This window comes from Apteryx rowi, unplaced genomic scaffold (genome assembly GCF_003343035.1).
Source record: "Apteryx rowi isolate R43461 unplaced genomic scaffold, aptRow1 scaffold_694, whole genome shotgun sequence".
Classification (NCBI taxonomy): Eukaryota; Metazoa; Chordata; class Aves; order Apterygiformes; family Apterygidae; genus Apteryx; species Apteryx rowi.
This window is the reverse complement of record NW_020450976.1, coordinates 37,451-62,843: the sequence shown is the minus strand read 5'-3', so window position 1 is coordinate 62,843 and position 25,393 is coordinate 37,451. Positions and strand designations below refer to the sequence as shown.

The following is a 25,393-nucleotide window of genomic DNA, read 5'->3' as shown; positions in this document are numbered from 1 at the left end:
GCTGTTTTCAGGTTTGGGGTAGAAGGACTGGAGTAGAAAACTTGTTGTTAGACATTTAGCCTAATTCTTCCACTCTGAGACTCGCTAAAGCATCACAACCAGTGTCGCTTTACCAGCAGACCTGCGTAGTTGTTAATGAAGGAATTCAGGACATTATTAGTGTCTTGGAGATTTGGTCACTGCTGTTTTGAGCTGAGATAAAAGCCTTGATATGCTACGTCTATTATTTGCCAGTTGGTTTGGGGTATTCCCAAACTGGAAACAACAAGAGATCAGAGAAGTTTGGAGATTTTGTGGAAAATTGGCATAATCTAAGCTAATCAGCTAGAAACTGGCTGGACAGTTATGCAATAGTTTGCAGCCAGCCATAAAAGGTAAATAGCAAGTCAGTGCAGTGGTAAATAATAGCCAATTTGGAGACTTTTCTACTCATAAACATGGCCAGGTAACCAGTTGCAAGGACGGCCACGTGCCCTTCAACCAATGATTTTATTAGACGCCATATTCTAAGAAAACATTTCGCAGGCTTCCAGGTCCTGTTACTTCCCCTCTCTTACCCACCCTCAAGGCAGTTATCCTCTTTGCGTTTCTGCCGGTGTTTCCCTTACCCGGTCTTCTGGGGGCAGTTGCTTTTCTGAGTATCATGGTCTTTTGCGCTTCGCTGAAGAACCGACAGGCTCTTTTCGTTCTAGCGTCACTCACGTTTTCAGAGGTCTTTGCGGGAAATTTCTTCATGGGAGTTTTTGCCTATAGATCCGTCGTGTGAATTTATTCAAAACTGCAGGTTACAACTTATTAGGTAGCCTAAGATAAGGCCTTCAATGATCCCTTTTTTTTTTTTTTTTTGCTTTGTACATTTGGCAAAGGCATTAGTCTCTTGACTAATGTGTGTGTGTAACAGCAGCTCCAAGTTCCTAAACCCTGCTGCGGGGTGCGCAGCACATTTTTAATGCAGATGATGTTCACCTTATTGTCACACGTGTAACAGTGCTAAGCACAGATCTTCTTTTACAGGCTAAAACACAAACAATCTCTGAAGATGGCCCTTGTTTCCAGGGGTTTCTGTTGTTTCTTGCATTTCTACTGCAGCACCTACTCAGTCCAAGTATGTTTTGTCACTGCCAGCGATTGAATCTTAGTGTAGGTAGCCACCAACCTGATGAGATTACAGATAATCTTTCATTTATGGAGAGTGTCCCACTCATTCATCAGGATGGTTTTCCTTAACAGGAATCAGCATGGCTCATTAACACAAAACTGTATTTTCAATAAGGTTGATACTGCAGCAATGTATAATTACAATCTAATAATTTAACACTCAGGAGCACTGTAAAACAAATGTAAAGGACTTTGATTATTACAGTTTGCAAATGGACCAGAAAAGCTATTTACCATCATTACAAAGTTGGTTCATATTGGTGTATTTAACACATGTAGGAAAAGCAACGCATCCTACAGAATTAAATTTCATTTTATAGCTCTACTAACCAACTGCATAAAACCTCGAATCTGTCCCCACGGCTTGTAAAGGATTTTTCCCATAACATTAGAAAGAAACAAAAAAACCAACAATAGTGAAATTTTGCAACTGTAGCATAAATAGGACCCTGCTGAAGTCTTTCTTCAAACATTCATAGTCATTTAATACCAGATTTTTGTTGCTGTACCATTCGTTTTTAATAACGGCATCTAGCTGAAACATCTGAAAATTCTGTAAGTTTTAATTTCACACAAAATTTGAAAAACAAAAACCAGTGCCTGTTTTAATGAGAAGAAAAATATCAACAGTAGTTCTTACTGATAATGGTGATATCTTAATTTAAAAGTCACTCCTAGATGTGCATAATCTCTACCTTTAAATCACAGCAGAGCACAGACATACTCAGTGCAAACAAACCCATAGAATGAGCATAACTAACTGTTACCACTACGGGCTGACTAGGGCTCTGTTAGTGGTTGTGCTTTATTTACGTATTTCCAGTAGGTTTTACAGTACAGCTAATTCGGCACAAGAACCTGACGCTTTTTAGACAGGGTTTTAATCAGTTATTTCTTGAAAGCTAAAAACAAGCAGAACTCTGCACCATGTTCCCTAATCGTTCACGAACACAAGCAGTGTTGGCTGTAGCCTTCTCGATGCTGTCTAACCTGCTGAGTACCCGAGGTCTCTCATCGCATCCTCGTGCGACCACTACAGGAAAAGGGCTTTGCCGTGACCGTGCTGGGGCCACGCACCAATCCTCTTTCCTCATGGCTAGGTTTCAGGTGCATGCACTGATCCTGTGGCCTTTATTTTTGAAGCAAGAATAACGGAAATTACGTGAAACAGAAGTTTCTTCAAACTGACTACTCCCTTTCTCCCAGCAGATGTTCTAGGATATGTTCCACAGCCTCTGGGAAATTCTCACAGGTTAAGTAAGGAGCCGGATTGATTTTGTCTTCATCTGCTGGTCGGTATTTACCTGTAACAGATGATGAACAAAAAGATGCATTTATAAAGCTGCTCTGGGTAACCTGTCAGCTTGATTTTTTTTCCCCCCAAAACTAGAGCCTCCTAGGATCAGAAGCAGCCAGACATAGTAGGACGGATACCCATCTGACGTTCTCCTGGAACAGACATCTCTCAGGTCTTTCCCAAACAAACACTGAGATTTCCTGAAGACTGCTCTAGGAGAGGCTCTGGCTCAAAAGCAACATTACTTACGCACTGTTTTCAATCTACGGTACTGCAGTGACACTATTCTCTGTCATTTGGGTTGCAGAGTCTTGAAATTACAACGTTACATCTCCCCTTCTGGCTTTTGTGAGAAGAGTAGGATTACTCGCTTTCATTTTGAGGGTAGTGGAGTGTGTGGCACGAACAGCTACTACCTCAGAAAGACCTTAGCAGTATATAGTATTACCACAGTATCGGTAATGTTGAGGGTACTTGTCAGTCCCTTAAGGTTCTGCTTTTGTTTGAAGCAAAATGGTGTACGTAATTATCAGCGTAATTACTAGGGAATGTCATCGGAGTTTCTGAACGGTCAGAGGTTACATCGACATGACTGATCTTGGTAATCTAAGATATCGCGTTTTAGATAAGTACCACTCCTCTGTGTTCTTGGCCTAATGCTCTTATTTTAGTCATTGTAAAATTCAAATCTGCGAGATCAGCCACCCCCGTCTATTACCTCATATCATCTTGCTATCAGTGAGGAGTCTCTGCTCTAAACCTGTTGTTCAAACATTAAGTCCAATCTACGGCCTACCTTGACTTAATCGCAATCTCCTGCCTGACAGGCTGCCAAGCCGCAGCTGAGGAAATCTACTTGCTGAATTAATCCCCAAACGAGCTGCTCCGTGACGATACGTTCAGGGTCTCCCAGCAGCCCCTGGGTGGACTGAACTGCAGGAACAGCAGCCATCTGCAGAAGCCTGGAGCTTGCCCTGGGCTCAGAGTCTACCTGCGCTCGGTCAGGAGCACGTGGGCTGTCATACCCTGGGCAAGATCGATGCACCACTGTCTCCCGACAGGACCGATTCAACACGTACTTACCGGTCCTCACTAAAATCCCTCGCATGCCAGCGTTCTGGGCCCCTCCAACATCATCCCTGCAGTCCTGGGACAGAACAGGAGATTAGTAAGTTAGTGGCCACGGACATAACTCGTTAACGAGTGTTTTATAACATCCTCTGCCTTTCATGTCACTAATGAACCACTTGAAAGCAACTATACTGAGTCAAATCCTTCAGTTACCTATCACAGGAATGATTTACTACGTGGTTTTGGCCTGAAGCCAGCAGACTTCCCCGGGCAGGATGTTTAGGGCTGCTCCAGCACCCACTCAAGTCAGAGAGCCGACCCCAGGGGCGACACTCAGTCCTGCAAGTTTCCACGCTTGTTTTCACCCCTTATTTCACCCAGCGCCTTCGGAAAGACGGGTTCACATGGCATTTGGGAGGCACCTACACACAGCGGAGAGGAGCGCTGCATTAGTGGGCAGGCGATAAGATATTTGGTCCCCACATACATCACCAATCATGATGGCCTCCTCTGGGGCACAGTCGGTCCCTCGTAAAGCTTCGAGGAAGAAAGTCTTCTCTGGTTTCCCCACCACCGTGGCTTCGGTGCCTGTTGCGTATTCCAGTCCAGTTACAAAAGGGCCAGGTCCCAGAGCCAAGCCGTTCTTTTTCTTGAAATACCTGGCTTTATGTATGGCTATAAGAGGAGCGCCATCCAATATCAACCTAGGGAACCAAGGAAGAAGGAAATGCATAATTATATTACAGGTATTTACAGCTGAAGGTCTGATCCTGCTTTCATCTACATTGATGACAAGACTCCCACTGACGTTCATTTATTTGGAGAGTTAAATAAAGTTCCTTCCTTTTTTTTCCCCAGAAACCGCTAATAAAACAAATCCCCCAAATAAAGAAACTCCTGTCTTGAGGATTTTAACAGTTAAGTATTTTTTAACTCCTTTCTATATCTCTAGTGCAATTAGCTTCATTTTTCTAAGCAACCCGACTCTTCAGAAAGGCTAACATCCTACCGTCAGAACCGATCTGATTTCCCCATGCAAATATTTTAAGATACATTAACCATAAGCAACGGCTGTAGGTAGCAGCTCGACTGCCACAGCCTTAATTTCCTGTTCATCTCCCTGCCTTGAYGGAAAACACAGCAGGGCTTTCAAAACACTGCTTCAGCCAGGAAACCTGCAGCCCAGGTTGTTAGCGGAGCAGCTCTTGGGGCTGTTTGCATCACCTGTAACAGCCAGATGATTAAACAGCTATATGTTTCCAGCAGGGCTGGGTGTTTAGGTGAATCCCAAGCAAAAGGTGAGTCATTAAACCTTGACTTTTATATTTTAACGTTGAAGGAAGAGCAGATTACGTGAAAAATCACAAAGATATCGGGCACATTCCTGCCCCACTGAATTCCCCAGTCAGCAGYGCTATTACCATTCCTTTTAGAAACAAAGCTGGATTTGATCTCCTTGCTATCCAGGACCAAAAATTCCAAAAGGGAGATGGTTCAAAGCAACGGATCACAAGATTCCTAACGCTTCCGAGCAGAACGAAAGGGTCAAAGAATAAGGACCACAATACGCGGCATTACAGCATTGCCCCAAGGGTCTCGGCTGGCCGCAGCACCCGGGAGGCTCAGAAAGCGAGGGCAGCAGTGGTGTGACGGGCTGGGAACAACAGCGGGGATGCTCCCGCTTCCCCCGGGCCCATTTGTGCCCCGATGCACCAGCAGGAACTCTCCTTGGGTTTTCACAGGTTTAAAGAGCAAAAGGAGTCTTTTATTCCTCCCTGACAGCTGCCCTAGGCATTAAAAAAGAATCTTCCTGGTACTACCAAGCTCAGCAACGTTACTGCAGTCCTCCCCCATCCCCAGCCTCAGTTTCAGTGCCATAAAAGCCCTCTAGATAGCATCCATAAAAGYTGAGGTTCCCTGCCAAACGCTTCCCGTCTGATTTTACGGCACCTTCTTCAGGTCCTGCAGGCAGCTCCAGTCTTTATCACAACAGGTAGAAATGTAACTAGCACAGTGGAAACAGCAAAGCTGGGTATAGAAGGGCACCACTGGCCGTTATCTTGAGAGCAGAAAGGAGGATTTCTTTTCCCCTTAACCCTGTTTTACAAAAAAAGCCTTTAAGAAAACAAACAAAAAAAAATCTTGTTTTGTCCCTTTATAGCCTTTCTGGAGCTCTGCTGTGCCTCTGTTCAAAGCGGCCGGCGTAGGTTAGCTGTGCGCTCCTTGGAGAACATCTCTTCTTTCCCCCGTGTCGGCAGAGCAACTTGGGTACTTTGAGCAATGCATAAATGATAATATTTCATTTCACTTAATTATCACAAAGCACTTGTACTGAATCGACGCGTTCCAAAGCAAGCTCAACAAGAACTAAGCTGGCAGGCGTATCTGCGAGCAGCCAGATATGTTCACAACAGGAGGATGCCTCTAGGATACAGAAAAATTTAATTTGACAGTGGCACYGCAACCACTTACAGGAAGGATCTCACCTGAGAGAATTCCTCTAAACGTGGCATCAAAATCCCATGTATACAAAAAGGGAAACTTATTCCCAGGCATTTCAAATGGTGCCTAGAGAATGATCTTTGCGTATCACGTTTTGGGACTCATATTGGGTTAGATGATTGATCTAACCTCACGTTGGATGTCAGTAGAGTAGTTGCAGTTAGTCAGCCTGGGCTCCTCACAGTCAGTGARAAGGAAGCAGCCCTTCTGGGGCACGGTTCATCTGTCCTATTTTAAGCCTTGCTAGGGGAAAAATGAATGGTGTCTTCCAAGTGCCTCCTCTCTCCCAGGTCACTAGCTCAGACACAGGCATCTGCATTGTAGATATCTGCGTTTAATCAGATTCACCTCAATGTTTCGCTGCGAGCAATGCGAATCCCAAATGAGTTAGTTATCAGAGCAGTAAAGGACAGTGGTATAAGGCTCAAAGAAGAGAATGGGTCAGTAGTTAGTTAAGCATTTCCTTCAGACCAAACCAAAGTGACACCAGCAGGACAGAAGTTTATCCCCAACAGAAGACTAGGGGAAAACCCCAGAACAAGTCAGTGAGATATTCAAGATCAACTAGAGCACCTCCTAGGGCCTCTGCCCAGCTTGAACGGCAGGACCAGGACAAACACCGGACAAATCCAGGCAGTATTCAGGGAGGATGAAATCCTCCTCCAGGTAGAAGAGTCAGCCAAGAGGCTGGGAAAGCGTCCGCCACAAGGCAAGGCCRGCTGAAGGGCTCGGGATTGCTCAGCCTATGCTCCACGCTTGAATCCAGGTCTCTCTTGGGCAGCAAGGGCAGCTCAGGCCCACTGCCAGCTGCAGAGGCATGGACCAGATTTGCCCTTCGGCATCTCCCTTCTGTCACCAGACCAAGTGTCCAGTTCTGTGTTTAACGCAACAAGTCCAAATCCAGGCTGGGATAACCTCCTTCACTTCTGTAGGACCTGTTCTGTAGGCTTTCTTGKGTACTCTGGCCCCATAAAGCCCGGGGCCCTTGGTCACTCTGAACATGACTTGACTGGTTCCTTGTTTTAAGTGTCCAGGTCTCCAGCCTGAGGCAGCTAATGACTATCATTCAACAGCTAATGTATTCATGACAGAAATATCAATAACCAAAATGAAGCAAGCACTGGAATCCAGGATGAGATGACTTTGTGCAGTCGTGAAATTAAGAGTCCCCTCATGAGCGCAGTATAAAACACAATGCCACTGKCAACATGCACTAATGAGGCAGCCACAAGGTTGGTTTGGGTCTATACGTGTTTTTATGACGTAGAACTGGCATGCAGATAAGGACAGCACTGGCTTGCTATTATAAGCAGCCTCCACAAGCTACTGGTGAACAGTAATTGTTAGCTCCTCTTCACATTTAGTGCTTATAAAGACAGATTGAGACGCTCAAGACCACATTTTTTTCCAATTTCAAGGTGAAAAACYGTGCAGTGGCAGCCACCCTGAGAGCAGAGAGCGGGAAGGATTCATCATATGTGTTGTACCACAGCAGGGAGTTAACCAGGAAGGGGTTAGCCAGCAGGGGTTAGCGCTCCCGCAGCAGAGGTAGGTTGTGCCTCTCGGTAACAGGCTCACATTCAAGTCTCTCCAAGCTAAAGTCTTCTCCTGGTTAAAAGTTATGACTAGTCTGTTGAGCAGAACCTAGAACTGGAGAGAACGGTGCAGGGCTACGCACCTCTGCACACGTTACTGCAATCTGACGCAGTCGCAGACAGCTTTTATCTGACTTACCACTTATATAATCTACAGACAAAATTACAGGTTTTAGTGATAACATGGACTGGACCAGATCCACAGTTCATCTAACCCAGCATGTTGTGGTGGCCACTGCCGAAAACAAGATGCTTCAAAAGAAATTACTAGAAATCCGACATTAGGCAGATAAGGAATAATCTGCCCTAAATACTGGGTTTCCATCTAGCCCCTATAAGATTTGGGCTCTGAAGACAGAGGTTTTGAACACAGAAGCCTTCTCCCTACTCCTTCTTGTTTCTGTGTAAGCATTTCCTCTTGAAATGTTACTAACCTTTTCACGTCAACGTTTTAATTTTGTTATGTTTGTAATTGTCTTGTTAATGCCGTAACTAAGTTTAATTACAGACTGAAACCTATGAAACCCAGGGCTGGCCTGCCTGAGGCTCATGGTTAAGGTCCCCGAATCCACAAAGGTTAGTGGTTCCCTCTCAGACACGGAAGAGGACACCACAACCCTCACTACGTAATGGTGATGTTGTTATCACCCTCTTCTCTCCATACAGGAAGGAATTCCTCTCATACGTGGAGATACAGAGGCCAGCATGAGACAACCATCATCCAAAAAATCAACGCGGAGACACAGACTTACCGGAATGCCTTGTTCATCATCTCATAGTTAAAGTGCTCAGGAGCCAGTCCTACTACCACTGCGTTAGGGTCATGAGTGGCTATCCCTGGAAAATCAAAAATGGTACCACTGATTATTCTGAGTGAACCAGATTTTGTTCATACTTAGCAATACAGTCAGCTTTTTGCATGGCCAAGTGATCCCCCAACTATCCACACCACCCAAGCAGACCCAGTYGTTACAGCATGTCTATTAAGAACGTGGGTCACAGTCTGTAGCTACGTCTGCCCCTCTTCACAGAAGTTCATTGATAACTGACTGCCTTCAGACCCTTTTTATAGCRGATTATACTGGGAATAAATTGAAAACATTCTCAGTGCCCTTCAGAGGGAGGCCGAAGAAAAACGATTGACTTCTCTCAGTCTCACTGCACAAACAAACGCTGGAAAGTCTGAATGAGGAATTAAGAGCTAGAGCAGTTCAAGTTCCTAAGAACCTTGCGGGCTATCGCCCCTGGGGAGCACAGCGAAAGGCGAAGCGGGTCATCAGGTCAAGAGCGGCCCACGGAAGAGTGTCGCATTTCCCCAGCGGCAGGCAAGACTGGATTTGTTAGCTGACAAGTTTCAGTTACCGTCTTCCATGGAGTGAAGGGAAGTGTCAGCTCTTGATTTGCACAGGAAGTAAAATTTTCCAYGCTTTAAACCAACTGAATCTCTGTCATTTGCCAAGCTAGGCAACAAGTGCGATTAATCACTTTACAACAAAAAATAGCATTTTTTGGCACAGCTAAATCACTTAGATGAGACATATGTCTTTCAGAAATGAGGAAAGCCTCACTGGAGAAGGTGTTGATCCATCCAGAGTCTGTCACCCTTCATGAAGCACGCACCTGTACAGTCTAACAGCAATTCTCTCACCGTCTCCACTGAAATTCAGCATTGTTTTTAAACTGAATGACTTTTTATTATCTAAGAATATCAATTTGCACTTAGGGTGGAAAGCCTGATTGCCGTTCTGCAAAGCAGTCTGGTTATGATGGCAAAGATGGTCTTGCTGCATGACCTAGAAGTTGTTACACTAGGTTACTTTTGGCTGTTTTGRAAGGTCTTTTTTAATGTGGATTAGTTCCCTCGAGAACAGCTTACACCTCCTTTGTCCTGCACTGTTCTGGAGGAGCACGGTCRTCTTCAGATGGCAGCGTCACCTCTGAAGGAACTAGATATAGCCCTGTAACGGCTGGGAGGAACAGGACCATGGCACAGAACCAGCAATGGAGGCAGAGCAGCATCTCCAGGAGAAACAGGAGTACCGGAGAGATTTATTTTAAATAGTCTAAGTAACAGCTGCACCCTGCACTTGCTGGAGTTTTTGCTCTGCCTTCACACAGCACATACTCTACACCTTTCCCAGGACAACTAGAACTGCTGCGTCTCCAGAGAGCATCACTGCAAGCCCCTGGCTGATGTCTCATGCTGCGTGTCCTTCAGTTGGCACAGGCAGCAAAAAGTAGCACTCACAGACGCCATGTGGATTTGTGACACCACCCGAAAGCATCTGGGGCCATTAACCATGAATGGATTACATTCATCCATCTGTGACCAATTTTATAGAGAGATTATCCAAGAATMATTCAATAGCAGTCACTAACAGGGTTTTAAAACATTCTCCATTGTACTTAAATGTTTCAAGAGCAGTCCTGAGAGAATGTGAGCCAAATCGCTTGTAGAAGAAAAACTAACAAAGCTATCCATGCCAGATTCAGGCTACACACAAAATGCCACCCATTTACTCTGCTGGTATCTCTGTCTTTGCCATCTTGTACAAAATTAGCATCAGCTACTGTTAAACTGATGGAAAGATCCCAAATACATAGAGATTAAACTGATTTATCTACCTGAAGTGCAACCAGCTGCTGTCTCCGACCCAAGAAAGCCTTCCTGAGAACACAAATACAGAATGGTGCTGGGGGCATATTTCTCCAGATACAATGTTAGGCGGAGCAGATYATCAGGTTTCACTGCCCTCACAGCCCATCCGGCCTTTCCTCCTCTGTGCGCTTATCTTTCTGAAGATGACTGAATAGACCACGGCACCAAAATTTAACAGAAAATGTCCACCTCCTAGCAAGACTAGAACCTACTTAAATTACACAACAGTAAGGATTTAAGTTTATAAGGCAGGGAGCAGTGGCAAATCATCCACATTTTCACTGCCCTGAGTTTAGATGAAAGACTATTCACAATCCAATGGACTGTTTTCAACTCCAAGCAAGCTAAAAACATGCGTATCTCCACTCTTCTTCAAACGAAGATGTGGGATAAGTCAAGGATTAACTGTCCTAACTTTAGGCACCTGCCTGAGGTGTCCAAGTTAGAATACATCAGCTTAGGCTCCCCTTATTGTTGAGGGGGAGAGACAGGCACATCTGAAACTAAAGCAGGTGTTAACCACGTCTTTAGAGATGACAATCTAGAGTGATAAAGTGAAAAGCTTTAGAGATGACAATCTAGGGTGATAAAGCTTCTATCACCCAATTAGGTATCAAAAGTACATGGAATGAGACCTAGATGTTCAATAACTCAAGCTAAACAGTAACTACCTGGAGATTTCACATTTAATAGCCATCTATTAAGAGAGAAAGAGCTTCCCGTGTCTCTACACGGAGACTTTTTAGCAGTTTGTCTCACTGCTGATCTGGCAATACGCATGGGACACTTTGATCACTTTGTCACCTAACTTCGCCCAAGAAAGATCTTTGTGAGCCAGTGRGACAAAATGCACTGCAAGCAGCACGGGACCAACGTCAGCTGGGAAAATTGCTTGGAAGTGCTAGTTCTATATGGACACAATCTCTGTACAATAGCGGAGGAAAACTTCTGATTTCCCACAAATTGACSCATTTTTGCTACAAAACATATCAGCATTGGTAGGTGGAATARCTCTCCAATGATCTAGTAATAAATATTACTTTCTACACTGGAAATTAATAGAAAGTAGTGAGTTTTATCTGAATTCCTGCCCCTTTGAAGGTTTTAGCTGCCATTCCCACTACTCCTCAAGCAGCTATGACAATCATGGCTTTAGATTGTTTACTGTTGAATTAAAAAGAATAAAGAATTTTTATGACTCTGGAGAGTTCCATGTTTTAGGCTTCCATCACGGCTAGACGTCACCGAAAGTACTGTTTACAACCAGTTTATCACAGTGAGAAGTAGCGGACACTTGAACTCTGAGAAGGCAGAGCAGTGTTTTACATGCTCGTCGTTCTACAAAAGGGAGAGCGCAATGTTTCCTCAGCTAGCRCTTCAACAACCTTTCCCTGTGCCGTTCTCCCACCATCTCACCTGTGAAGTCAGGCAAGGCCTTATCATCCACCAGGAGAAGAGGCCGCACCTGCTTTTGCTCCAGGAGATTTCTGGCTGCTGTCAGAGATGTGAAGATCTCATTTTCCGCAATGTCAAATCCCAGTTTCGTCAGCCTCTCCAGCAGGTCTCTCTTGCACTCTTTYGTTGTGTTGGTCACAAATCGAACGGTAACTGGAGCACCCCGGAGCCTGATGTGGAAGAGCAAAGGCAAATTGGACAGATAATCCTTTTACTTGCACACTTCGTATGCCTCTCTGGGATTTAAAAAGGATGATCTGTCTAAAGGTGGCAGCTGAAAAGATTGYCCATGTCCCAGGCTACCGGTGGTACAGTCCAGAAGCAACAGGAGGTCGTTACCTTCTGCGTGGACTGGAGCACAGCGTGAAACAGAGGACAAAAATTACAGCTATGCTCTGCAGAACAGGATCAGGTCTCCCCTGCTCTGCTTCTGCCAGGAAGAGTCAGGAGGAAAATGGTGATTCCAAATTCCATCTTCACAGGAGTAACAAAAACACCTTTGAGCAACTGCAACTAGTCTGAAAAGCCTTTTAATTCAAACTGGAGCATAAGCAGTCCAGCCCTGTGTTCTGGATTAACAGAATCCTGAACCAAAATAAACAAACAGAAGAACCTTGCTGCTAAATTAATATATTGAACTCAACATGCCGGGTGAACTTCACAGTAGCTGTAGCTCACTCGGAGATGCAGGATGCTCTAGGAGCCTACGTTATCTGCGTGGCAATTTTATGTCAGCTTTTGCAGCCATTTCTCCCTTTACAGAGGAACATTGATCATCACATAAAACCACATTATTGCCCTACGCTGACGGTACATGCTACCGAACAACCAAATAATTCCAAGTGACAATTTCAATGGCATTTCCTTTAATTGCTCCCCCACCATCACTTTCTCTGTTTGTTACTATAGAAACAAACTCTGGCATCACGACTGCATGGAGAACAGCAGAATAAAGTTGGTCAATGCTGGAGACTTGCTTGCACCTGCCACTTCTTGCCCTTGTCTGTTCTGCTTCCTGGAAAGACACGCTGACCTTTCACAGCTATGAACTGGCTTAAAAAAAAAAAAGTCCCCTGTTTACCAATAAAATAGAAATTAAGATTTATGCCCTCAATACTAAGAGGCAATCCTGAAAATACAACCTATCCATTTGTTCCCAAAGCAAGCTGTCTGCCAATCATTTCAGGTTCTCTCTAGGAAGGACAATTACCTGGATTAGCAAAAAAAATTATGAGAATCTTTTTTTTCTTTTTTCTTATCTTCAAGCAGAAAGACCTGGCTGTTCTTTGCAGGGAAATGACCTCTGTTCTCCAGACCTGTGATCCTCAACGGAAGCACAACAGAGCACTGGACGATCTCCATGTCTTTTCCCTTCTCTAATTTCCTCCCAAAGCTAGGACAGGGCCCGCATGAGCAAAGCCCAGTAGGAATCGAGCAGAAGCACAGCAGAAGGCAGAGGAGAATCAACGGCTTTATAAAATATTGTCCGTCTTCTGATTCCACAAAAATCCTTTCTATTGCCCTGCCTATTGCCTGAGGGCTTGGAGGTGAGCAGCAGACAGGAGAGACGCAGAGGTGTTCTTGACAGCATCATCTCTTTTGTACACGCAGGGAATTTCCAGAACGCTAACTCTCATCCGGCACAAGTTCTCCCTGCAGCATGAAACACGGGCCGGCAGGATCCAGCGAATGAGTGCGTATGAATGMATACCCAGCACTTCAGTAGTTTTTACTTCCTTGCAGTCCTACATCTTTAGGGGATAATTATTTCCACAGAATTACTGGTAAAAAGAAATGCAGAGTTTCCTAGTCCATCCGCTTTCCCTCTGAGCAACAGTCTAGCTTTACAAAAATCTAAGCAGTCGACAGAACTCCAGCAAAAACTTCCCATGCTTAATTCAACCCTACTTCTCTCCTCCCATTAATTCTCACTGCTCCAGTATCTTAAGGTGTCCCCTGCCACTCACCACGGCGGCATACATCACTTTATATTGTTTCTCTTCATCCTTTGCAGGGTGACTTCTTCAGGGAAACAGTGTCAGAACACGATACAAAGATCCCTGGCACTGCATATCCTACTTTGCTGCCGACCTGGTCCTTCGACTAGAGTAAATCATTTTACTGTGCCTCAGTTTCTGTACTTACTGCACTGCTAATTAATGTGTTGAGATTCATACAAATCTGTATTATCAAACACTTCCCAACTAAAAAGCTGAGGTTGTTTACCTAGCAGAAAAAAATTTTTTTTAAAAGAAAGCCTTGTCTGAAAGACCAAAGGAAATGAGGACTTGGTAAAGGATACCTTCCTCACTGGGCCAAGTTATTCTCGCTGTTATTCCAATCTAGCCCACCCCAGGCTTAAGGGCTCACACATATGATCAAGCTCCTGTAGTTAAACGAAGCACCAAGCATCAGCTGAGCTGAAGTGACCTTGTTACGCATGGGGTGATCCAGGTTAACCTAACAACCTTCCTCTTTGGGCTAAGGCTGCAGTCCCGCATGAATTAGCTGAAATGCTCGGAATAATAAGTCTTTTCTACCCAGAAAAGACTTGCAAAAGACCTTAAGCGAGCTTCTTAGGGAAACCGCAGGGGATCAGGTGGTTTGTAGTAACAGCTCAATGTCCAGGCCTTTTGCAGAGTTCTCCTGGTGTTAATACAGGTGTAACTAAAAAGCAGAATTTGGCCACATATTTGCTTATGTATGTCAGTAAAATAAGGCAGAACCTTCAGGCCCCTTTCATTAAAAGAAGCATCTTTGTGCAAACAGCACTGACACAACCCACAAGAGGAAATGGAAAAAAGCAACTTGCCTTTTAAGAGCTTCCTGCGCGCCTGGCACAGCTGAGTCTTCAACGTGAAGCGTGCCGCTGAGATCCACCAAGACAGCTTTCAGCGCGCGCCGAGCTGCCATCCTTCATTCCCCAGGGAAACGGCAAATAAATGAAACAACGAAAAACTGGTTAGCAGACAATGGATAATAAAAATAAGGAACTCGGTTAAGCGCCTCATTTGTGCCAAGCCCAGTATTACTCAGAACATTACTCGTAGTATTAAATGGGCCCCTTTAGACAGAGAAATAAAAGGCAGTGTTTAAAAAAAATACATAATTGATGGGGTGGTATTTTCCCAAAGACTCTATATATGGAAATCAGGTGCTATTTGTTTTTTAAGTGCCTTTATTTGTGCGTGTCAAAAAAATCTCTAAACAACTAAGACTGTTGGGAAGGGGATCGTTACGTCTGGTATTGCTGGCTCAAGGCCTCAGCGAGCACGTTTCAGCAAGTCCCATCGACACCAGCGGTGTTGTTCAAGTAAAAATAAATACAATACTACTAAGCAATGATACAAGTGCTCTATAATGCTCAAAACGCACTGCAGAAGTGGCTATTGCTAACTTTATTTTTGTAAGCCGGATCTACAGCGATCCGGCCCACAACACAACTCAGGCGTCCCAGTTTTTAGGCCCAGACTACCTGCTCGTCATCAAACAAACGAAGGCAGGTAGGACCAGCTCCTGAGCCAGCAGTGTGGATTTGCAGGTGGCTAGTCTGGAAGCCATCAGGGCTCAAGGATATCCAGCACCCAAAAGGATTACTCCCTCCTCTCGCAAAGGGGGCAGCTGTGCAGTCTTTCTGCAGCGAGCTTGTGTGTCTTACAAACAGATATAGGACACTCAGCCTAAAACAGAAACCAGTATTCGAAGAGTAAAGGCACCGGGGAAGAGAACATTAAGCTTTGGTGCGAGTCATCTGGCTAAAAAGTTGTCTTTGAAAACTCGTACATCTTTATAAAACACCTGCTCTTTACRTATTTTGCAAGTGCTCTACCTCCACAGGCAAATTTGCTGAGCCATTTCTTAGCGAATGTCCAATACAGGAGCTTTTCTCCTGTTTGTCAGACATTACTTTCCGAGCTGTCATCACTAACAATCCATCAGGATTTTCTGTTGAGCTGTTCTGGTTACAGACGGAGCATGCAACATGTATGTACTTTTAAAAACATCCATAGCAGTCAGCCCCATGACTAGAACCTGTCTTAACAAATTTAATTTTCTATCAGGACATTTTTATCTTTGCAGACAGATTTATCAGCTACTAAGATCATGTGAACTTGATGTCTAAGGTACAAGATACAGTGTGCGGACAACTTTATGAGATGCCACTTTAATTATTCCTCCTGGTTCCCTGCAATAAGAAAAAAAAATGCTTATTTTATATTATGTCTGCTGCCAGAGAGATCAAGGTTAAATGTCTATGATAAAGAACCGATAACAGAACTACTCAGGGAGCTTCACCAGTATCTCGGGAAAAGAGGGCACCAGGTTTCTCAGACCTCCTCCCRGGGTAAAATCCTTGGCGCAGATAAAGTGCCTGAGCAGAGTGGAATTTGGATGAGTCCACAGTATCTGCGGGACACGGAACCGTCCTCTCTCGGGCCCTTCGGCCCCGGCACGGGGAATTTGGAGCGCTGAGGGGGATTAAAAAGCTGCGAAAACCGCAGAGCCACAGAGCGAGCGGCCTGCGCGGGCAGCACAGCTGGGGGAAGGCTTCCCCGCCTTGGCAGAAAACAGGATTTCTATTTTATTTTATTTTTTCACCCCCCTTTTCCCCTGCTGATTTTCCTGTTTGCAGTCTGTTTATGCAGGCTGCGCGTAAGTCGTTTGCGGGGACGGTTTTCAGCATCGCCTAATTCAGCGCAGGCTGATTCAGGAATAAAGCTCGCAGCCCAGCAAGCCCTAAAAACCTGAGAAATCACTGAATATAATCATTGCCTTATTCCTGTGCCTCAAAGAAACCTTCCTCTCGCCTGCTCTCCCCACTGGCAGCAGCTATCCACCCAAAGTGCGTTCAGCGGAGCTCTGCCCAAGCCCCCCAGCCCACGGGGGGCTGCTGGTGCCCGGCGCCGCCCCCCCTCTCCGGCTGCGATGGTACCGCCCGCCCGCCGCCTCCCGCACAGCGCGGGCGGGCCCACTCTGCCGTGGAGGGGGGGGAGCAGGGTGGCGCCCCCCCCCACTCCCGCGCATATACTAACCTGGCTGCGGCCGCCCGACCGGGTCCTGCGGGCTGCCCGCCGCCGCCGCCACGCGGGGTCCTCGCCGGCCGGGGCTGCCCGCCCAAGCGCCTGAGCCCGCCTGGCGCCGCCGTTCCGCGCAGGGCTCCGGTAGCTGCCGACAGGCACCTCGGCGGGCAGCCCGCCGCGGGGGCGGGGGGCGCTGAGGGGAAAGGGCGCGCGGGGCCGTTGGTGATGGAAGAAGGTCCGTTAGGCGGGGCCGCACCGGGATGGGGCAGGGGGATCCCTCAGGCGGGGCCGCACCTGGATGGGGTGGGGGGATCCCACAGGGCTGCGGGCGCTGTCCTGGGCGCCCTCGTTCATCCGATGACAAGGGCAGGCAGAGCTGGGTGCTGAGGGGGCGTCAAGGGAGGGGAAACATCCAGCCCGCGTAGCAGAGGAGGGGGCTGCGCCAGGGCCTAGTCATTTGGGGGATACAGTACGGTCCCTGTGTTCTTCCCTGCTGCCCTGTCACACCCGGCAGCCCCAGAGACACCGGTGGACACTTGGACACTACAAACTCAGCCTCATACTGCTGCTGTATTGGTAATTGCAAGAACTGCGCTTCACTTTTTACAGGGTCCCTGTGTTCAGCCAGAAAATAGCTGTTTGCCGCTGTTGAGAATAACACGCCAGGAGACACAGCAGGCTTCAGCATGCCGGTGACAGCTATGGAAGCACCTGTTTGCAAGTGCTTAGTAGAAACCTCTCCAGTTATTCTATAGTGGACTTAGTCCTCATCAAAATGCTTTGGTTATTGACATTTCTGAGCCAGCTATGAGCGATAATCATGTGCTGTCGTGGTTTAGGAAGTGCCGGTCACTCCTGGAGGGCAGGCAGTAACTTTGCGCATGGAGCTCTTTGCCAAGCAGAAACTCTTTTCTGAATGTTCCCTGTTATTGAGGTACCTGGAGCCCCTGCCAGTTTTTAGGGTGTTTTCTACCCAAGAGCTTGTGAGGGTAAAGATGTGCTGTTATGAGTGGAAAACTCAAGTACTGCAAGTAGGAGTCAAATGTAAAATAATTAAAAAAAAMCCAGAAGGTAGGGAAATGCTTTACCTGGTTCAAACAAAGAATTACGGTCACAGTAGGCACGTTTCAGAAGTGCTCAAATGCACACGCTGAGGAGGCAGTGTTGTTATTCCCCTGCGTTTTCCCTCTACAACCCTGCCTTCTCTGCCCGTATGCTGTCTACCCTTTTCCCCCTTCCATGCTCATTACTTACCTCAGCTGCTGTCCCATCTTGAATCGCTGTCTTGCAGCCCCCAGGTAAAACTTGTCCCAGTTCTGCCCCAAACGCAGCATTCCAGCAGCACAGAACTACTGGCCCTTTCTACTGTATGCATCTAATCTGCTATTTGGAAATAATCTGAAATAAGCATGTGAACACATGCTGTAAACCATATAGTGAAGCTTCAGCCTTTCTGAGAGAATGGGAGGAAGGGAGAAATCACTTATTTCACATGTTTGCAAAGCTGCTGCTTGCAGTCTTCAGTACTGCCTTTTATTTCAGTAAGAAATAGTGTTTTAACAGCTCCGGTCAATACAGATGGAAATGAAATGATACACAAGCAATGCTTCATTCAGGGCCCCAATGCAATGCATCAGCAGTGGGAACATCTATCGCTGCTTTTTTAAAAAATGCCATGATTCCTACATGCGGTTCACATCCGCAGCCTCCATACCTTCCATGATCTGGGTAGCAAAGGCCTTATATATCATAGTGCAAGGCAGTAAAATTCAAACTGTCATCATCTTTTTTTTTAAATCTGTTTCATGTAAATACTGTTCAATTCCCATGAAAGAAGATATGTTTATGAAATTAACTGATCCAGAGTATAGCCTAGTCACCTCTGAATTACACACATTTTTTTTTTTTTTAATAAAAAATACTTTGTAATAGATTTACCTACTCTGGAATTTAAGACATGGCATGATTATATTCTGCCTCTGCCCAATGTTAACTATGKCTCACTGGGTTTGCTACCTAACACCAAAATATTGCCTCATAGTGGAGAGCTGGTATTTGCAAGAGCCATAGGAATAAGAAGTATTTTATATAAGAACACTAATTTTGGCATCTAGAGCAGGATGAAGTTGAGTTTTGAGATACTACCGCTGTACACAGATATGGAGCAAGTTATGAAAGAGAGTGCTTAACTTAGAAATTCAAAATTTATTTACAAGTTTTCACTAAAAAAAGGAAACAACAGAAAACCCTCCTCCTGGATATACTATACTCTGCAAAACACTGCAACTGAAGACCATTAAATTCATTTACACATTTTACAGACTTATCTTTGTATACAACCATACTTTAGTCCTCAAGACATCAGAAGAAGAGATCAACTAAGCTGTTTTAAAATAACGTAACTGCCGGGTTTCTCTAGCCCTTCCCTCTTTTAAAAATAAGCAAAACCAACTTAAGTCACACTCTAGCAGAGAGAAATAGAAAAGACTTTTGAAGTTTAACTTTTCTAAAAAGGTACACGAGGATCAGTTTTCTTGTATTCAAAGTTGCTATATAACACTGGACCTGACCCAGCAGCCTGCACTGAAACAAGATCTGTATCAAAGTAATTAGCAGTACTGAGAAAGAGCTGCAAGATCATACCCATAGGATCAGTTCAGAAACTCCTTACTTTAACTAAGGAAGATGAAGAGGCAGGATGGAGGTTGCAAATATGCTGTTTAGAAAAAGAACCGCATTTGCAAAGGGCGCAATATTCTCCTCCCGTATTACCCCAAAAGCTCAGAATACAAATGGCTCCCCACTTCTAGCACACAAAGTGCTACACAGAAGTTCAACACATGCTTAAAAAAGTAATAATCCTTGAAAGAATAGTAACAAATACTAGTTACTAAGATCGCTTGCTAGTCTAAATTAACACTGAGTTGCCTCCATTTAGGTACAGCTCTTTGAGATTTTGCATAGCTATCGCACCTATTTTCACCCTACTTTGCCATTAGCATCAAACATCATTGATCTGAGAAAGCGATCAAACACCAAGAGAAAAATCCTGGCCTCAACCTAGCCAGGAAAATTCCACTTATAAGTTGAACTGAAACAGTTTGGTTTTTTTCCCCCATCTAGCTTTAGCCTCCTCAAAATCACAACGGTATTTTCAATAGTTTAGAATATTTCTAGAGCCAAATCCATACTCTGTTAAATAGTACCACAGTAGTAACTATGAAACAACAAACACTGGATTTTTTTTTAATTTAAAAATAAACTGGGAGCGTACCGAAGGAAATCCATCCCTGAGTGACAAGACGATTAAAAACCGCATCCTATTGACAATCATTGCAATATGTCACAACGCGTATTTGAACAGTCAGTGCTATTAACAGGCAGCAGTAGAACTTGTCGGAGTCCAATATATTTACAGGGTTGTTGCACCAATCCCATTTTCTTGTTTAATGAAACTGCAAGCGAACATTAGGAAATAACATAAATAGAAACAGTGTCTTTATTACTGTAAGCTGAATGTCAGATTGACAGCTAAACCACGTTGGATCCCAGAAAACTCAAAGCAGTGATGGTTGGCAACTTTCCTCTTTGGATGTCCGAAAGCTTTTGCAACACATCATCTTCAGCCGAACAACAGGAGCAGCACAATTGTAACGGAGTTCACTGCTATTAACGGCACTGCAGAGAAATAACAGAGGAACTGTGAAATTTTTCTTTTACGCATCACAAAGAGGCAGAATTTCATGTTATGTTGAGAGACTACCTTTTAAGGAGTAAAATGCATTAAATTTTTTAGTTTATATTTTTAGTTTTATACTTTATTCAACCTAGGGCACGAGGGCTGCGTGCTGGGACCTGGGCCTTCCTCTGCAGAGTCCATGCAGGAAGGAAGGACGGAACCAGAAGGAAGGACAGACTGAAAAGGGCAAGTAGAAATGGCAGCCGGTTGATAAGAGAAAGAATCAAATGCTGAGATTCCTTCCTTAAGGTACAGGAACAAAACTTTACAGCCCGTGGATGGTTAACAAAACATTATCGTCACCTTACCTCTCATAACAGTTCGTACAGATCGAATGAGGTTCATTAGCTGCGCTTTAATTCCTGGTTCTTCTCCAAATCCTCCGATCCCTTGATCGCTTCCCCAGCCAACTGTGTCACATAAAGACAGTCAGCTGTGTTAAAAAATATCATCCATTCAACAAGTGCTATTAGCAATATTAATTGGTGATCCATCTTGAAGAGGGTAAGTTTATCACTAACACCAGAAAGACAAATTACAAGCCAATTAGCTTTATTTCCAGACCACGTACATTGCTTAAAGCAGTATATTGAAAACTGTTAAACCTTTCAATGAACGCAGCAGCAATGACAGATCAGCATTTCTGAAAAGGAAACCCTTACCTCATAAGTATCCCTTACGTACTATTAGTCTCTGCATGTCAGAGAACCACATGAGTTTATTTAGACTTCAAAAAAAACCCCCAAAACTGCCAATACAAAAATCCTACATCTGTTCACAGTCCCTTACCAGAAGCTACAATAGCAAATAGGGTCAGCAAATAGTAGCAATAGCAATAGCAAAAAATGGGTAAGAAATGACATTTCAGCACAAGTTAGAAACCAGCTACGTGACAGAAAACGGTCAGAACAAATTCCAAATATACAGGATTATGATTTCCTTGACTTCTATAAAATGTAAAACTGGACATTTCCAGCAAAACGCCTTGGAAATTTCTCAAAGGGCAGCGGAACGGCCAGGTCGGCACTGACAACCGCGAGGCTCCGTAACAGGGAGAAATACCGGGACACGGTCGCATCTGCGGCTGGATTCCACGTGGAAGAGCAGGGAGAAGCTCTGCGCATCACCCCAGGTGGCTCGATGCACCGTCTCTGCCCAGAGCGCGGTAATATTCACCGGCAAGCAGAGCATTAGGATGCGTGAGAAGTATTAGAATGCCTTTTTGTAAACCACGCGTGACTCTCTGCAACGCTGCTTTTCACTGAGGCTGGACCTCAGYCCCCACGCCGAGCCCCGAGCTGCCGCGTTTCGCGCAAGGCCTGGACCCGGCCTCGGGCACCTCCCGGCGGCGCGGCTCCGTGAAAAGATGCGACGTAATAGAAAAGAAAAGAAAAAGAAAATGGAAAAAAAAGAAAATAATAAAAATTAAATTAAAATTAAATTAAAATACAATTATATTAAAATAAAAAAATAAAAATAGAAATAAAATAGAAATAAAATAAAATAAAATAAAGGGGGGTGGGGGGAGGGTCTCACGCGACCACCGGATCCTGGTGTGCGGCGCAAACGCAAATAAAACTGTAGAAACGCTAAACAAAAAATAAGCGAAAGGAAAAAAAGGAAAAAAAAAGGAAAAAAAGGACAAGACGAGGGAAGATTTCAAGCGCGCCGGCGGAAAACTGGAGCCCGGGGACCACCGCGACCGCCGGTGTCTCCCGCCCTCTCGCCCCGGTGACGCTACGGGCGCCAGAAGGGCCGCGACATGGCGGCTCCCCCCCCCCGCCCCGCCGCCGCGGCGCCGCTCACCGTGGCGCAGGAAGCGCTCCTCGTGCAGCACCGCGATGGCGTTGACGAAGAGCAGCGCGGCCTGCAGCAGCGAGTACAGCGTGAACGCCATGACCGCCGCCGCCGCCGCTGCCGCCGCCGGGGCGGGACCGGGCGCCGCAGCGGGACGTGGCGGGGCGGGGCGGCGCCATGGCGGGGCGGGAGCGGCCGTGAGGCAGGGCCGGGCTGGGCCCCCCGAGTGGGGGGGGGAGGACCCCGGCGTGGGGCGGGGCCGGGCAAAATTTTGGTGTCTGGGTGGCAACTTGAGAGAACTATTAAAGAATATTTTCTATTTAATTTTAGGGACACTATCGCTTGATTTGGTTTTTTTTCCCCCTGTATTTTTTTTTTTTAATTTATTTCGCAGCATCCGTTGCCTTAAATTTTCGTGCTAACGGGAAATCGGCTCGGATCCTAATTGCTGTTTATCCAAAATGCAATGACTGCAGCAGCGCGGCTTCGGAACAGAAACCAGAATAAAACAATTATATTACAATTCTTGTATTGATCGGGGCCTCTGGGCGCTTCCACCGTCAAATAACAAAAATAATAACAACTGGAGCTCAGGGATACTGTATCGTTACTAATGCATAAATATATGTATTTTTTTCCCGCTTGCGTCTTTGGCTCTGGCTGGCTGAGGGGTTTTGATTTGCATAATCACCCTGATTTTATTTCCCAATAATAGTACAGTAATCTGACGCCGATGCGTTCGCTAGCCAGCACAAAGCGGTCCGATGCCATGGTGGCAGTTTAACAGTTTAAAACGGAGCTGTCTCTCATTGCCCAAACGCCTCCAAAGTTCCCAGAAAGATTTTTAAACATGCAAACTACCTTTTTCCGTGCACCTGTAAATAACAAAAAAGGCTGATCTTGACCCCAGATAAATATCGGGGTCGAAACCAAGCGTCTCTAATAACCACGGTCATCAAGCAGCATTTCCCGGGCTACCTTCTTGCAGTATCCAAACTATAAATAAATACTAACCTCAATGAAGAGCTAATATTTAGAATGATGGCAATGAAAAAACGAGGCTTTTAAAATAAGGATACAAGTTATGGCTTAATATTTTTACCCATAATTAAGATGTATTTCCAAACAGCAGCTGCTATAAAACTTCAACTCGACATGGTTTTCCCCTTTCTAAGATCCATCACGGCAACTTAACAACCACCTGAATCACCATGCTACGTGGTTGGAGGCAAAACCAGACAAAGTTGCTTGCGTTAAAAGGAAAACATTTTTTTTCTTTATTGGAGCATTATGTTTCATTTCAGTAAATTCCTGTGGTGTCATCTGCAGAGCGTCTGAAACCGTTTTACAGATGTCAAAGGATTAGAGTTTAGGTGAGAGACATATTGTGCAGACCTTAGGATTTTTCGTTCTTTTACCTTTTTCCTTCTTGTTTTTTTGTTCGGGGTTGGTGTACAGGGCATAGCTCTTTGGGCCTGACTCTCCTTTTTTCCGCTGCAGCCCACGAGACTCAATGCAACCGTTCTCAGGGTTGTGTTAGATTATTCCTGGTGAGCAGATACCAGGCCACCGAATGCAAAGGAAGTCTTCTCATGACTTAAATCCTCAGCCTCACGTGCCATCATCTTCTGAGCTTCTTTTGTGAAATAGCTTTGACCATTTCCTCCTGTAGGTATCTTACGTACGTATCAGTACACACCACGCTGCTGCAAAGGACGGTGATGTACCGCGGACGTAACTGCTCTACTGTAGGACAAATTGGACGCTCGGATGATTTAACGGCGGGTTTGTTTTAACCACCAAATCCGGGAATGTGATACGGCTTTGTGCATTCGAGTGAATTAGTATCTGGTTCTTACCCTTCATTAGCTGTACAGAGACCTTTGTCCTGTCCGCTGCTCTACATGCACTGCACGCGATCGTGTCTGCCTTGCCGTTGATATTCGGGAAGCGTATAGGTCCATCCCCTTCAGAACACTGACATCCTTTCCTAGGATTTAGCACTGTGAAAGAATTTAACACAGTTTCACATACAAACAGACTACCTGGAGATTGCAGGAAAAAGGACAAATAAATACACCGTTCTGAACTTACATATAAATTTATTGGTGCCATTTCCCAAGTTTATCACGCTTGGCTCTGCCACCATGATCTTTTAATGTCGCTTGTTGTGCAGTGCATACACACGCGCGCGCTGCTGTTCATCATGGTATTATCAATACCGCAGTATCACATTATATTACATTATTTTACATTACGTTGTGTTATTCCCATCGTGATCCCTGTCACCATTTGTATTACGCTCATGCTGCGATACGCCAATTGAGACCCAAGGCCCCGTTATGCCAGATGCCATGTAGATATTTTTCAGAGATGACAGGCCGAGAGATTTCCCCGTCTACGTGTCAGCTATGCTACAGCGGCTATATAAAACAGGCCAAGAAGGGAACAAATCGACTTAGCCAGAGAACTGGAAGTCCCTGCTTAGACTTGCCTTGCCCGCGGCAGACAGGGCGGATTTGCAGGCGTTGGGGCCGCGGCAGGTTTTAAGGGGGGGATTTACAGGAGGATGAGCAGCACGGGAGAAAGCGCAGGAGCACCAACGAGGGCGGCGAAGGTGCTCGCGGTCGCTGTTCCAGGCTGCAGGAAGGCAGGAACGACTCGCTAAATTTAATGCGGGTGTAGAAAGACGGTGACGGAAACGGCAAAGGCTGTTGCAGGCCCCGGGCTCGTGTTTTTCGCCACGGATGCGCAGTCACGTGTTTGCATCGAACCACAGCAAAATGACAGCAGCAGCATGTTAGCGTGAGTTAACGGCATCACTTTCCTGCACCACGGGTAGCTACAGCCGTTAGCTAAGGCACCGTTCTGGATGCCGAGACCAGCCGCGTGGAAGACAACCTGTCGGCAAATCTTAATGCCGTAATGATCCTGCAGATCCTTGCAGCGCTCTGAGACGCGTGGGCACCAAGGAGGAACCGAACACGCCAACTCCCTTTTAGAGGAATAAGCGTTGGCCAAAGGGCTTTTCTCCTGCTTCCTGCGACTTTTCCAGGCTGGCAGTAGGCCAAGAAAGTTGGAAAGACGAACGGGAAAAGA

The 25,393-nt window shown here is 45.5% G+C and overlaps 2 protein-coding genes across 3 annotated transcripts; both read right to left on the bottom strand.

The window, feature by feature from the left end:
- Positions 1–1,274: 1,274 nt before the first annotated feature.
- Positions 1,275–16,832, bottom strand: HDHD2 (haloacid dehalogenase like hydrolase domain containing 2). Of its 2 annotated transcripts, none has more exons than XM_026086453.1 (7): positions 16,771–16,832; positions 14,550–14,651; positions 11,699–11,907; positions 8,376–8,460; positions 4,014–4,230; positions 3,539–3,602; positions 1,275–2,462 (listed from the first exon to the last, which is right to left on the bottom strand). In XM_026086453.1, the coding sequence occupies exons 2-7, from the start codon at positions 14,648–14,650 to the stop codon at positions 2,347–2,349; spliced, it is 792 nt and encodes a 263-aa protein (XP_025942238.1). In that variant the 5' UTR covers position 14,651; positions 16,771–16,832; the 3' UTR covers positions 1,275–2,346. The 2 variants fall into 2 exon arrangements, with proteins under 2 accessions (XP_025942238.1, XP_025942237.1); XM_026086452.1 differs by lacking the exon at positions 16,771–16,832 and adding an exon at positions 15,213–15,534.
- Positions 16,833–18,943: 2,111 nt separating this feature from the next.
- On the bottom strand, positions 18,944–22,443 carry IER3IP1 (immediate early response 3 interacting protein 1). The gene is made up of 3 exons (XM_026086454.1): positions 22,304–22,443; positions 20,806–20,907; positions 18,944–20,436 (listed from the first exon to the last, which is right to left on the bottom strand). The coding sequence occupies exons 1-3, from the start codon at positions 22,392–22,394 to the stop codon at positions 20,381–20,383; spliced, it is 249 nt and encodes an 82-aa protein (XP_025942239.1). The 5' UTR covers positions 22,395–22,443; the 3' UTR covers positions 18,944–20,380.
- Positions 22,444–25,393: the final 2,950 nt, after the last annotated feature.